The following is a 13,179-nucleotide window of genomic DNA, read 5'->3' on the forward strand; positions in this document are numbered from 1 at the left end:
GTTCAGACATGGTCACAGGCTAAAATACGACCACTGGTCTCTACTGGACAATGAAGACAAATGTCCAAGCAGCAACAACAGTTCTATCCAGGAAGCTTTAACTCAGGATGTCTGCGGCCGCGGCCGGTCCGGGATCAGACGCGGCGCTGGAGAGGACACGCCACGGGCGCTGTGGGAGGAAACAGAAGTGCAGTAATCAGGGTAAAAGCTCCTCACACACATACTGTATCTCTTATACTGCTGTGTGTTGACTCTCTGGACGATAAACCCGACCGTATCGGACTCCAGAGATCCGCAGCGCAGGACACCGCAGAGGGAGCGCTGCACTCTCACTTACACAGAAACATCACCGTCAAGTCAATTCACTTTTATTTCTATAAAAGCACTTTTAAATCGTCATTGTCGCAAAGCCGCTTTACACAATCAGAATTATTGACGTTTGTATGGAATGTGGGTGTGTGTGAATCAGAATGGACAAATACGGTTGTGTAAAAATATCTTTAGAGCAGCTTCCTCTAAAACTGATCTCTCGGAGGGTGAACGTACTCCCGGTCTATCTGAAGGGTTAACGTCTCACAACCCGCACTAAAGGAAGTCCTCTATGGGACGCGTTCCCAAAACTTAAGACGGATACGGCACAGAAACAGTGCCCTCGTCACTCTCTGTCTGAACTTAGTGTCCTGTCAGACAGATGGTCTCAGGACCGTCAAAACCAGAACAAACTGATTAAAGAACAGTTTTTACCCCAGAGCAGAACAAGCATTCACGCTTACTGACATTTTTGGTACAAATTATTTTTGCAATATGTGCAAAAGTGCATATATGTGTAATGTTTTGTGCAGTATGTGTAACTGTCTTTTGTGTAATATGTGTAAAGCACCTAAGATTGTTGGACATGCGGCGTGTTTTAATGACAATAAAAGATATTACTGTAACTGACCTCTCAGGGCCCACGTGCAGTGCCATCACTGACCACTAGGGGCCGCAGGAACTCCAAAAAGGAAAAACTAAAAATGATTCTGTAGGAATTCTACATAGATTGTTTAGTAGAGCACAGAAATACACACACACACACACACACACACACACTAAGGCGAGACTTGGAGTTAAACAGACTAGGAATTCCAGATGTTTGTACGTCTCAGAGTGCAGAGGAACATAAAACACTACACACAGTAATCACACAACATTCAGTAAGGGTGTGTGTGTGTGTGTGTGTGTGTGTGTATTAAACACATCTCAGAAGTGTAAATCTGCATCAACATCATTAATCATGTTAATCATTAACCATCAGTGTTTAAATTAATAAACACAAGTTTGATTAAAACTTAAGCAATCAAACTCCATACACACACACACACACACACACACACACACACACACATACACACACACACACACACACACACACACACACACACACACATGTTAATATTTCACACTCAACATAAGTTTAACATGAGAATAAAACACACACACACACACACACACACACTCACCTAGTGAAGGTCCACACTGTACTTTCATCTCAGCAGCCAGTCACAGGAGAAATACACCACTAACACACAACTTCACACATGATGTTACATCAATACACACTCCATCCCATCAGCATGAACATGCACACACACACTCACACACACACTGACCACAACCTGTAAGAGCTCCTGATCCCACAGACATGCCTCAACATGACCCTTCTGCAGTCACACACATTCACCACATGGGGGACCCACACACACACACACACACACACACTGAATAAAAGTGTGAAAATAAAGAGACTGAGGTTCAATATGAACATTAAAGTCAATTTTATTTGTACAGCATATTGTCATGTAATCATCACTGTCACAGAGTCACTATACACAAATCAAATTATAAAATTATATAAGTGTGTATGAGATGTGAGTGTGTGTGTGTGAGTGTGTGTGAATCAGAATGATCAGATCGTCCCTGATGAACGAGCCGAGTGTGACGGTGCTGAGGGAAAAACTCCCTGAGATGGTAATAGGAAGAAACCTTGAGAGGAACCAGACTCAACAGGGAACCCATCCTCATCTGGGTGATAACAGATAGCAGGGATTGATCTGCACTCATACTGTGTGTTAGGAGGCTGGAGGTTCAGTATAACAGGAGATGTGGAGAAGTTCATATGGAGTCCAGTTGGTTATTGGAGACTCGGGTAGACTGTAGGAAATTCCAGTTCTGAACTATCGAGTGACTGAAGTCACGAGTCCTCAGAGAACAGCTGTCTGTATCAGAACAGAGGACAGGACCGTCTTCATGGTAAAGTGGAACCGTCCCCAGTCACCACACGCATCCCAGACAGACCACACGGGACATCCATGTGACCAGATCTCAACCATAAGCGGGACACCAGGACGAGTCAGACGGGTCCAGAGGGCAGATGTATGTCATATGACTAACTGTGACATCATAACTAAAGGGGAGGAGCCAGAAGGAAACACAGACATGAGGGGGAACTGAGATGTAAAGCAAACAATCACCTCACTGTCAGCAAACCTGAGTGATCAATGAGAGTGAGGAAGACAGCATCCAAACATACCAGTTCACCACCAAGTATTGAAGTGTGTCATGTCGTCGTGTTTGTACATGTGCACTTTATATTGTCTCTTTTGTACAGATTGATTTCTGTTCATTTAAAAATGTCTCAGCTAGTCAGTTAATCGTGTGTCTTAGTTAGCTAGTTAGTGTTGTTAATGTGTGTTGTGTGTATCACCTGGGTCCAGGAGGATTGTTTGGTGTCACCGTGTACTGAAGTGTAAACAGTTAAAGTGACGATAAAAAAAATTCAAGATTGAAAGAACTTTATTATTTATGACTACTAATACTCTACGTCCATGAGTCCCACTAATCTGCTCCTTTACCTAATACACAGTACTCCTGTGAGTGTGTGTGTGTGTGTGTGTGTGTGTGTGAGTCTATTGAGCTTACACTACTGCAGAGCAACACACTCCCTCCTCATCACCCCTCGGCTACACTAATCATCATGTGTCTCTCGTTTTCTCTCACATGTTTCAGAGTGTCCTGGTTAAGCCACGCCCCCTTTTGCACCATGCATGCAGACACCATCATGTGACCAACGTCTCAGTGACCTCTGATCTTAGGCTTGGTACATGATCCTTTTGATCTTACTGAGGTCACGGAGTTCTGCTGTTGACACAGGGCTATAAGACCTCAAACCATCTCTTTATCAATTATAATTGTTTACTGTTTAATCGTAGTTCTTTACATGCACATGATGGTGATGGTGCTAATGATGATGATGATGGTGATGGTGCTAATGATGATGATGATGGAGATGATGATAATGGAGATGATGACGATAATGAGGATGATGATGATGATGATAATGGTGATGATGATGATGATGATAATGGTGATAATGGTGATGATGATGATGATGATGGTGAAGATGATGATGGAGATGATGATAATGGAGATGATGACGATAATGAGGATGATGATGATGATGATAATGGTGATGATGATGATGATGATGGTGAAGATGATGATGGAGATGATGATGGTGATGATGGTGATGATGATGATGATGATAATGGTGATAATGGTGATGATGATGATGATGATGGTGAAGATGATGATGGAGATGATGATGGTGATGATGCTGATGATGGAGATGATGCTGATAATGAGGATGATGATGATGGAAATGATGATAATGATGGAGATGATGATGGTGATGATGCTGATGATGGAGATGATGCTGATAATGAGGATGATGATGATGGAAATGATGATAATGATGGAAATGATGATCATGACAATAATGAGGATGATGATGGAGATGATAATAGTGATGATCATGACTATGATGAGGATGGTAATGATGATGATCAGATTGTCTCAGCATGTTTCAGGTTTGTTCTGTAAACTCAAGACGAGAACTTCATGTAGAACATGTAAAGTAATACACACACCACGCCCTTTTGGTTGAACTCTGGTCCAGATGTGGGCGAAGCCCCTCCTTCCCCAGGGTTTGGTGTTGTAGATGTGCTAATGGTCAGCTCCCAGACTCTGCTACCAACTGATCTTCTCAAACTCCTTCATCATTGTGATGTCAGCAAGCTGACTCATTCTTTCCTTTCTTGTTTAAGCACAACACCTCCTGTACTATCTGATTTCTATCAAGAACTCATCACGGGTTCCTCAGCAGGTGGTGACTGGTCCCAGTTTAGCACCTGACCCAGTCGACCACACCACCGCTTCCTACGCACTCTCACACTGACTCTGGCCTTGTGTAGCTTTTACATCTCATTATCATCTCTGCGTCACTACACTAAATTGAATTTGTAAATGGACATCATTCTGTTTCATGTGTTTAATGAGTGGGAGAAACACTTAAGCAGAGCAGCTCAGACTCCACAGGCTCCACCTCCACTCCGTTCTCATTGGCTGCACAGAGGACCAATCAGAGCGCTGCTTTTTGTGTTTAAAAGGTGTGAGTGCAGCTGTAAGGAGTCTCCTGATGTTGCAGCAGTGATCATCATCATCATCGTCATCACTGGCTGTGCAGTTGTCCTCAGTAACTCACTAGTAGGAGTTTGAGGTGGTCCGTGAGTGAGGAGGAGGAGGAGGATGAGTGAGGAGTGTGTGAGTAAGAGGAAGAGGAGGAGAGAGACGGTGCTGAGCGTGCTGGCGTTAGTGCTGCTGGTCTACACCGCCGTGCAGCTCGTCTTCTACACCGCCAAACACACTCCAGAGCAGCATCACAGGGCAAGACGGGCGCTGGGTGAGTCCGTGTGTGCGTGTGTGTGTGTGTGTGTGAGGTACATCTGACTGGTTCATTCAGGAAACATAACTTTATTATTACATAACTATGGTATGTTTTATTCTGAAAGCGCGGAACACACGGTTCTGTAAAACACACCGAGTCGAGTCGAAATGTCGCCGTTTTAAATATAAAATCATATAAAGGCAAAATTTTAATTTTAAGATTTATTTTCCTTTTTTAATTACAATTAAACCTTCAATTACAAAAGCATCTGTATCTTTTATGGATAAAACAGTAAGTTTTTATTTTGCTTGTAATTATTTGCCCCCTCTTCATTTCTTTATTAGTCTTTAATATAAAACTCTTTTATCTCTGTTAGTCAGAGTCCTGGTGTTTCTCATGTGAATTTTTAATTTTATCTTTTATATTATCAGTTAATGTTGTTTAAAGAGATTTAGTTTTATTGTGCATTATTATTATTATTATGGCAACAATTAACTATTTATAACAAAGTAATAAAGGTTTTCCTTGTTAATGTTGTAATTAATGACAATTAATGTTATTTATTTATTTGTAAACATGTTTGTTTAGGTAAACAAAATGAAGACGAAAGGGTTTTATTTTGTAGCGGTGTGTGCTGTAACATTGTGTAAATACAGATTACTGTAAAGTGTGTTAAATCCTCGGAGTTAGCGCTGATGCAGGTTAGCGTAGCTCAGACTGGGACGTGATCCTGACCTGTTTGGAGTCTGAGCTGCAGACATTCCTCACGGATAGAAGTGAAAACAAAGCTTTACCAGTCTGACCGCTAGCCGCTAGTTACTGCCAAGTATTTATAACGCGTGTCTGCAGCCATCATGCTCCTGACTGACGAGTGTGTGTGAAAGCACGTTAGATCTAATTAAAAGCAGAACTGATGAGTGTGTGATGTGAACATTAACAGTCAGTGTCTCTGTTTGTCCTGATGTCTCAGAGAATGAGAGTGAGTGTGTCCCTCCGCAGTCCTCCGAATTCCCCCCGGGGTTCTTTACAGAGCAGGAGCGCAGAGACGGAGGCGTCGTCATTTACTTCATCATCATATTCTACATGCTGCTCGCCATCTCCGTGGTGTGTGACGAGTATTTCCTACCATCACTCGAAGTCATCAGCGACCGTGCGGTTCTTCTCCTTATTATTATTATTGTTATTATTAATATTATAATTATTAATATTATTATCATAGCAGCCAATAAACCTGCTTTATTCAGGATTAAATAAGGGGTAATAAGTTTAAGGGTGGAGCTTTGGCTTAAGGATGGGGTTTAAGTTTGGAGTGGAGCTTCAGTTACAGGGTGGAGCTTCAGTTACAGGTGGAGCCTCAGTTACAGGGTGGAGCCTCAGTTACAGGGTGGAGCCTCAGTTACAGGTGGAGCTTCAGTTACAGGTGGAGCTTCAGTTACAGGGTGGAGCTTCAGTTACAGGGTGGAGCTTCAGTTACAGGGTGGAGCCTCAGTTACAGGGTGGAGCTTCAGTTACAGGTGGAGCCTCAGTTACAGGGTGGAGCCTCAGTTACAGGTGGAGCTTCAGTTACAGGGTGGAGCTTCAGTTACAGGTGGAGCCTCAGTTACAGGATGGAGCCTCAGTTACAGGGTGAAGCTTCAGTTACAGGTGGAGCCTCAGTTACAGGGTGGAGCTTCAGTTACAGGTGGAGCCTCAGTTACAGGATGGAGCCTCAGTTACAGGGTGGAGCTTCAGTTACAGGTGGAGCCTCAGTTACAGGGTGGAGCCTCAGTTACAGGGTGGAGCCTCAGTTACAGGTGGAGCCTCAGTTACAGGGTGGAGCTTCAGTTACAGGGTGGAGCTTCAGTTACAGGGTGGAGCTTCAGTTACAGGTGGAGCCTCAGTTACAGGATGGAGCCTCAGTTACAGGGTGAAGCTTCAGTTACAGGGTGGAGCTTCAGTTACAGGTGGAGCTTCAGTTACAGGTGGAGCCTCAGTTACAGGGTGGAGCCTCAGTTACAGGTGGAGCTTCAGTTACAGGTGGAGCCTCAGTTACAGGGTGGAGCTTCAGTTACAGGTGGAGCTTCAGTTACAGGTGGAGCTTCAGTTACAGGATGGTGTACTAATGTTTGTTAAGCCCAGTTTCCACTCTCATGACTTTATCTTTTATGGCTGTCGGTGTAAAACCGCATCTCGCTGTGACATCCTCAGTTACGACGCAGCATCAACATGCTGAGGTTTAGGCAAGGCAAAGTACAGTGCTGCCACCTACAGGCAGAGAAAAACATGCGGTGCGGTTAGGCCATGGGTAACAATTACTTACACATAATAACTCTAGGGTGCGCTACACCTACAGAGAGACCTGTGATAACCAACACAGTGCTACATGTGGATTATGCACTTTATTGCCAAAAGTATTCACTCCCCTATCCTAATCATTGAATTCAGGTGTTCCAATCACTTCCATGGTTACAGATGTATAAAATCAAGCCCCTAGGCATGGAGATCGCTTCACACAAGTGTGAAAGAACGTGACGCTCTCAGGAGCTCAGTGAATTCCAGCATGATATCGTGACAGGACGTCCCCAGTGCAATAAGTCCAGTCGTGAAATTTCCTCTAAATACTAAATATCCACAGTCAGCTGTTGGTGGCACTAACTCATCCATGAAGAGTTAGGCCACATAAAATCATGGAGCGGGTCAGAGGATGCTGTGACACACAGGGGTCACCAATGTTCTGCAGAGTCAATAGCTAGTAGAGAGCTTCATGGAGTGGGTTTCCATGGCCGAGCAGCTGCATCCAAGCCTTCCATCACAGAGCGTAACACAAAGCATCAGATGCAGTGGTGAAAAGGACACAGACACTGGACTCTAGAGCGGTGGAGACGGGACCTCTGGAGTGACGAATCACGCTTCTCTGTCTGGCAATTCAATGGATGAATCTGGGTTTGGTGGTTCCCAGAAGAATGGTACTTGACTTAATTGTGCCAAATGTAAAGTTGGAGGGGGGGGGTAATTATGATCTGGAATGGTTTTTCAAGAGTTGGGCTCGGATCATTAGTTTCAGTGAAAGGAACTCTTTCAGCATAGCGTTGTGCAAAACATCCCATAAACACACTCTAAAAGCTTGTGGAAAGCCTTCACTGAGAGTTGAAGCTGTTATTGCTGCATTCCAGACTTTCTAGTATGTTTATTGTAGTTTTGAAGAATAGTTCTCCCGCTCAGGGCAAGAACCTGAGATGTAAAACTCCTCGTGGTGATGTGAGATGACATCACGATGGTGGTGTGAGATATGAGTGGCCACAGACACAGAAATGCACAGCAGACCTTCAGGTCATTCAAAGTCACAGACCAGTAATTGTGAATTCATTTATTCATGAGGATCAAAAGATTTAAACCTCATCTGCGTAACTAACAGACGAGATCAGATACTCTGTGCAGTTACAGGAGACCGTGGTGAAGGGGGTGTGTCCAGGGCGGAGCTAGGGGAGGGGTTTGCAGCAGGAGTTGTGTACGGTAATTTAATTATTTGGTTATAATAATAATAATAACGATTACGGTTTCAGGTCTCGGTCTCTCTCAGGATGTTGCTGGTGCCACCTTCATGGCTGCTGGAAGCTCCGCCCCCGAGCTCGTCACCGCATTTCTGGGTAACAAAGTAATTGGTTTGTGTGTTTGTTTGTTTGTTTGTTTGTTTGTTTGCATTAACATCTGAGTAAAGCTCAGTGTGGAGTTCAGACGTCAGATTTATTTTAATCTTGTGTAAGAACCTGTGTTTAATGCTGTTTACACAGCGGCGCTCCAACACTGACTGTAACGTAGCGATGAATTTGTTATTTGTTTATTTGTTTATTAATAGAGTAAACTAGCAGACACACATGTATAAATTCATCTCTTAAACACTTTAATCCTTTAAAAGGACTAAATCGCCTCAGTGGCTTCTGTCACTGATCAACTAATCTGTGTGTGTGTGTGTGTGTGTGTGTGTACAGGTGTGTTTGTGACAAAGGGAGATATCGGTGTGAGCACTATCGTGGGCTCTGCTGTTTATAACCTGCTGGGAATCTGTGCTGCGTGCGGCCTCTTAAGCTCAGTGGTGGGTAAAATACACACACACACACACACACACACACACACACACACACTAACCCTAATCCGCCCCTCTTTAGGTCAGTCGTCTGAGTTGTTGGCCGTTGTTCAGAGACTGTGTCGCCTACGCCGTCAGTGTGGCCGCGGTGATCGCCATGATCTCTGACAACAAGGTGTACTGGTGAGTGTGTGTGTGTGTGTGTGTGTGATTACAGTACTGGCATGTGGCTCCTCCCCTTTTGACTAACCGTCAGTGAGCTGCAGGTCACCTGACCTGGATGAAATCTAAGCTTAATTTAAGCTGAGAGTCAAATCACTAAACACTAAGCCGCAGTGTGTGTGTGTGTGTGTGTGTGTGTGTGTGTGTGTGTGATACAGGTACGATGCAGCGTGTCTGTTACTGGTGTACGGCGTGTATATCGTAGTGCTGTGTTTCGACGTGAGGATCAGCGAGTATGTGTTGCGGCGTTTCAGCCCGTGTTGCGTGTGTTTGGTGAAGAGTGAGGAGGAGCTCTCCGAGAGACGGCCCCTCAGTGGGTGGAGCCACGACCATGGTGATGAAAATGATGTCAGTGGTCTGCCAGTCGCCCGACACTCACGTACAGACAGCGGCATCTTCCATGAGGACTCGTCGTACTCACACCTGTCCCTCAGCCTGCACGGGCTCTCAGACACGCCCCGCGGTACACACACACACACACACACACACACACAATCCAAAAACAATCATAGTAGAGAAGCATGGGGGCGTCTGTGGGCTCACCTGAGCGGTAGTAGGTCCTCAGAATGTGTTACGCTGCCCCCTGTGGTTCAGGTCTGGAAGCTGACACATGATGGGGGAGTGGCCTAAAGGCAGGCGGGAATCAGATACGCCTAAATTAAGGGGAAAATCATTCCAACCAATCCTGTGCACCAGAATTCCCTACACCCCGAATCTCTCACACCTGCCCTTTACCCAACAAACAAAAACTATTTACACCCGCCCAAGAAACACCTGAGCAGTCTCGCTGGCGCCCCTACAGGCCGGGGTAACTGCACCTGTCCCAGTACCTTAATGACTGGAAAGAAAGTTAGAGGGATGGGCAGATACCGCACAAGATGTTACCATTAAAAAGATGAAAGGTGGGCCTTCGAGTGGCGCAGTGGTAAAGTTCTCACCCTATCATCCGGCGATCGCTGGTTCGATTCCCAGGTGATTACTTCTCGCAGCCGGAGGTCTAGAGAGAGCTGATTGGCCGAGCTCTCTCAGGGGGGAGGGATGAGAGGTACTTGGTGCTCCCACATTAATCACGACTCTACAGGGGGCGTCGGTGAGCTCGCGCACGCAGAAGGAGCGGATAGTGCTGTCCTCCGAGTGTGTTACGCCTCCCCTAACGGTGCGTGAGCGAGCAGTTCCAAAAGATGTGGTCAGTCTTCGGCTCTCCTGACTGAGTGGTAGTAGTAGCCTTAATGTGGAGAGAAAATCGAGAAAAAAAATTAAAAAGATGAGAGGTAAAACAGAGAGAGAGAGAGAGAGAATGTTTAAACAGTAGGAAAGAAAGCAAAAAAGTGAAAGATAAAACTAATGAAAATGGATGAATGTGTGAGTGAAGGAATGAACAGAGGGACAGGATACTGGAGATTGTCCTGTATGCCTGTACGCCTCCATATACCTATCTGTGTGTGTGTGTTTGGGTCAGAGCCCCGCAGTGTGTTCCAGATGCCCGACAGTGATGTGAAGCGTATATTCTGGGTGTTGTCCGTGCCCGTGATGGTGCTGCTCTACGTCACAGTGCCAGACTGCAGGAGACGATTCTGGAGGAGCTTCTACATGCTGACGTTCTTCATGGCCGCCGTCTGGATCGCTGCCTTTACCTATGTCCTGGTCTGGATGGTCACCATCGTGGGTCAGTAGTCCAAAGCGGTATTTCTGTTAACACCTGTACCTGGAGAGCTCTGGCTCCCGGCACTCGTCCTGGAGAACCAGTTCAACCAGTATAATGTGCAGGACAGGAGGTTCTCCAGGACCAGCACCGGGAACCAGAACTCTACAGCTGATGGCCTTCAAGCTGCAGGTCATAAACCGTGGGATTTACAGGGACGAGCCTGCAAACATTTTCAGTGTCACAGAAGAATTCACACTCAGACTGGCCAGTTTATTAGAGATGCAGAATAAAGTCTGGTGGAAACTCCATCATCATTAACCTTCGGTAAAATATTTGTTTTTAGGACCAACAGATCACTGCTTCAAAGAATCTACATTCCTGAACATGCGCACACACACACACACACACACACACACACACACAGAGCATCACATGCTCTACTCCTCCATTCCGGAGATTCCAGCCGTGTACCCAGAGGGATTGTGGGATTACAGTCTGGGATCATGTGATGCCCTCGGCATCATGGGACAATAATAGGATTATTATTTAAAAAAGTGGTACAGACTTTTTAGTGTGTGTGTGTGTGTGTGTGTGTGTATCAGGAGGATGTCAGTTTCCCCTAGGCTGCATACAGTATCATCACGAGTCTGTGTGAACTAATCAGTGGATTTATTTTCATCGCCCTATTAAATACTGATTCACTAAAGTCATTCTACATCAACATTCATCATCTTTAACTCAGACCTAACTTCATTATTATATTTCAGCAGCAAACATGCAGATTACCTGAAACTCACATATTCACTGTGTGTGTGTGTGTGTGTGTAGGAGGGACACTGGAGATTCCTGACACAGTGATGGGGCTTACACTGTTAGCAGCAGGAACCAGCATCCCAGATACGATCGCCAGCGTGATGGTGGCTCGAGAGGGTAAAGTCTGTTTCTACCTCAGTTATCAAGTGAGAGGCCACGCCCCCTTTACTGAGACTGACAGGTACAGAGGCCACGCCCCCTCCACTGAGATTGGCAGGTACAGACGCCACACCCCCTTTACTGAGACTGACAGGTACAGAGGCCACACCCCCTCCACTGAGACTGACAGGTACAGAGGCCACACCCCCTCCACTGAGACTGACAGGTACAGAGGCCACACCCCCTCCACTGAGACTGACAGGTACAGAGGCCACACCCCCTCCACTGAGACTGACAGGTACAGAGGCCACACCCCCTCCACTGAGACTGACAGGTACAGAGGCCACACCCCCTCCACTGAGACTGACAGGTACAGAGGCCACACCCCCTCCACTGAGACTGACAGGTACAGAGGCCACACCCCCTCCACTGAGACTGACAGGTACAGAGGCCACACCCCTTCAGTAAACTGACAGGTTTGATAGTTACCGTGATGTCGTGAGTTGAATGCGGTGTTTGATGTTAGAAGCTCAGTGGTCAGGTGTTCGGCTCCTCAGTTCCTCATGTGTGTCCCAGGTAAAGGAGACATGGCCATGTCCAACATCGTGGGCTCTAACGTGTTTGACATGCTGTGTCTGGGGCTGCCGTGGTTCATAAAGACGGCATTTGTGGAGCCGTCGTCTCCAGTGGAGGTGAACAGCACGGGTCTGGTCTTCACCACCTCCACGCTCCTCGTCTCCATCCTCATCCTCTTCATTGTCACTCACCTCAACGGCTGGAAGCTGGACAAGAAGCTCGGTGCTGCCTGCCTGGTCATCTACCTGATCTTCGCCACGCTGTCCATCCTGTACGAGCTCGGTATCATCGGGAACAGTCCGATCCGCGCCTGCGGAGACTAACTGACCCGAGATCAGAAATGACCTGAACTACTGATCTCAGATCATTTATAACACATCAGAGTTTACCTCAAACCTCAGGTTTATACAAATCTGCTGACCTCAGATTAGCGTGAAGACATTTACCCCGCACCCAGCACACACCACACTGAAGGCAGTACTGTGCAGAATAACTGACATCAGGTCAGAGTTAACTCACCACACACTGAGTCTCGCTCACACACACACACACACACACACACACGCACACACAACGTGTTTAATGCATTACTACTGATCTCAGATCAGCTGTTACAGACACACACTCGCTCACCACTGGGAAGGTTTTTATCTTCTGAGCCACTTTCTGCTGTTTATATATAAATACACTGGATTGTTATTTGGGGGGGAGGGGGAGTTTTTTTTTGTTTGTTTTTTTACATATTGTAAAAACAAGAAAATTAAAAGTCAAATAATATTCAGAAGTAAACTCTGCTCATGTGATAAATTCAGTTTTATTTCTATAGTGTTTTTTATAAACACAAATGGCAATAAAGCAGGTCAGTTTGTTCCTGAGGAGCAGCCGGGGGTGATGGTGGTAAAGACCGACCCCTCAGATCAGAGGTGGGACAAAGTCATTGTTGGGCAAGTCACAAGTAAGTCTCAATTCATTGCCCTCAAGTCCCGAGTCAAGTCCCAA

At 45.7% G+C, this 13,179-nt stretch overlaps 1 protein-coding gene across 1 annotated transcript; it reads left to right on the top strand.

Moving 5' to 3' along the window:
- The first annotated feature begins 4,217 nt into the window (after positions 1-4,217).
- On the top strand, positions 4,218-12,888 carry slc24a5 (solute carrier family 24 member 5). The gene is made up of 9 exons (XM_053500682.1): positions 4,218-4,777; positions 5,733-5,912; positions 8,305-8,388; positions 8,731-8,834; positions 8,908-9,008; positions 9,206-9,510; positions 10,507-10,713; positions 11,521-11,622; positions 12,181-12,888. Exons 1-9 carry the CDS (start codon positions 4,624-4,626, stop codon positions 12,501-12,503), a joined length of 1,560 nt encoding a protein of 519 aa, XP_053356657.1. The 5' UTR covers positions 4,218-4,623; the 3' UTR covers positions 12,504-12,888.
- The last annotated feature ends 291 nt before the right edge of the window (positions 12,889-13,179 follow it).

The sequence above is a fragment of the Clarias gariepinus genome, chromosome 7, assembly GCF_024256425.1.
Source record: "Clarias gariepinus isolate MV-2021 ecotype Netherlands chromosome 7, CGAR_prim_01v2, whole genome shotgun sequence".
NCBI classification, from domain to species: Eukaryota; Metazoa; Chordata; class Actinopteri; order Siluriformes; family Clariidae; genus Clarias; species Clarias gariepinus.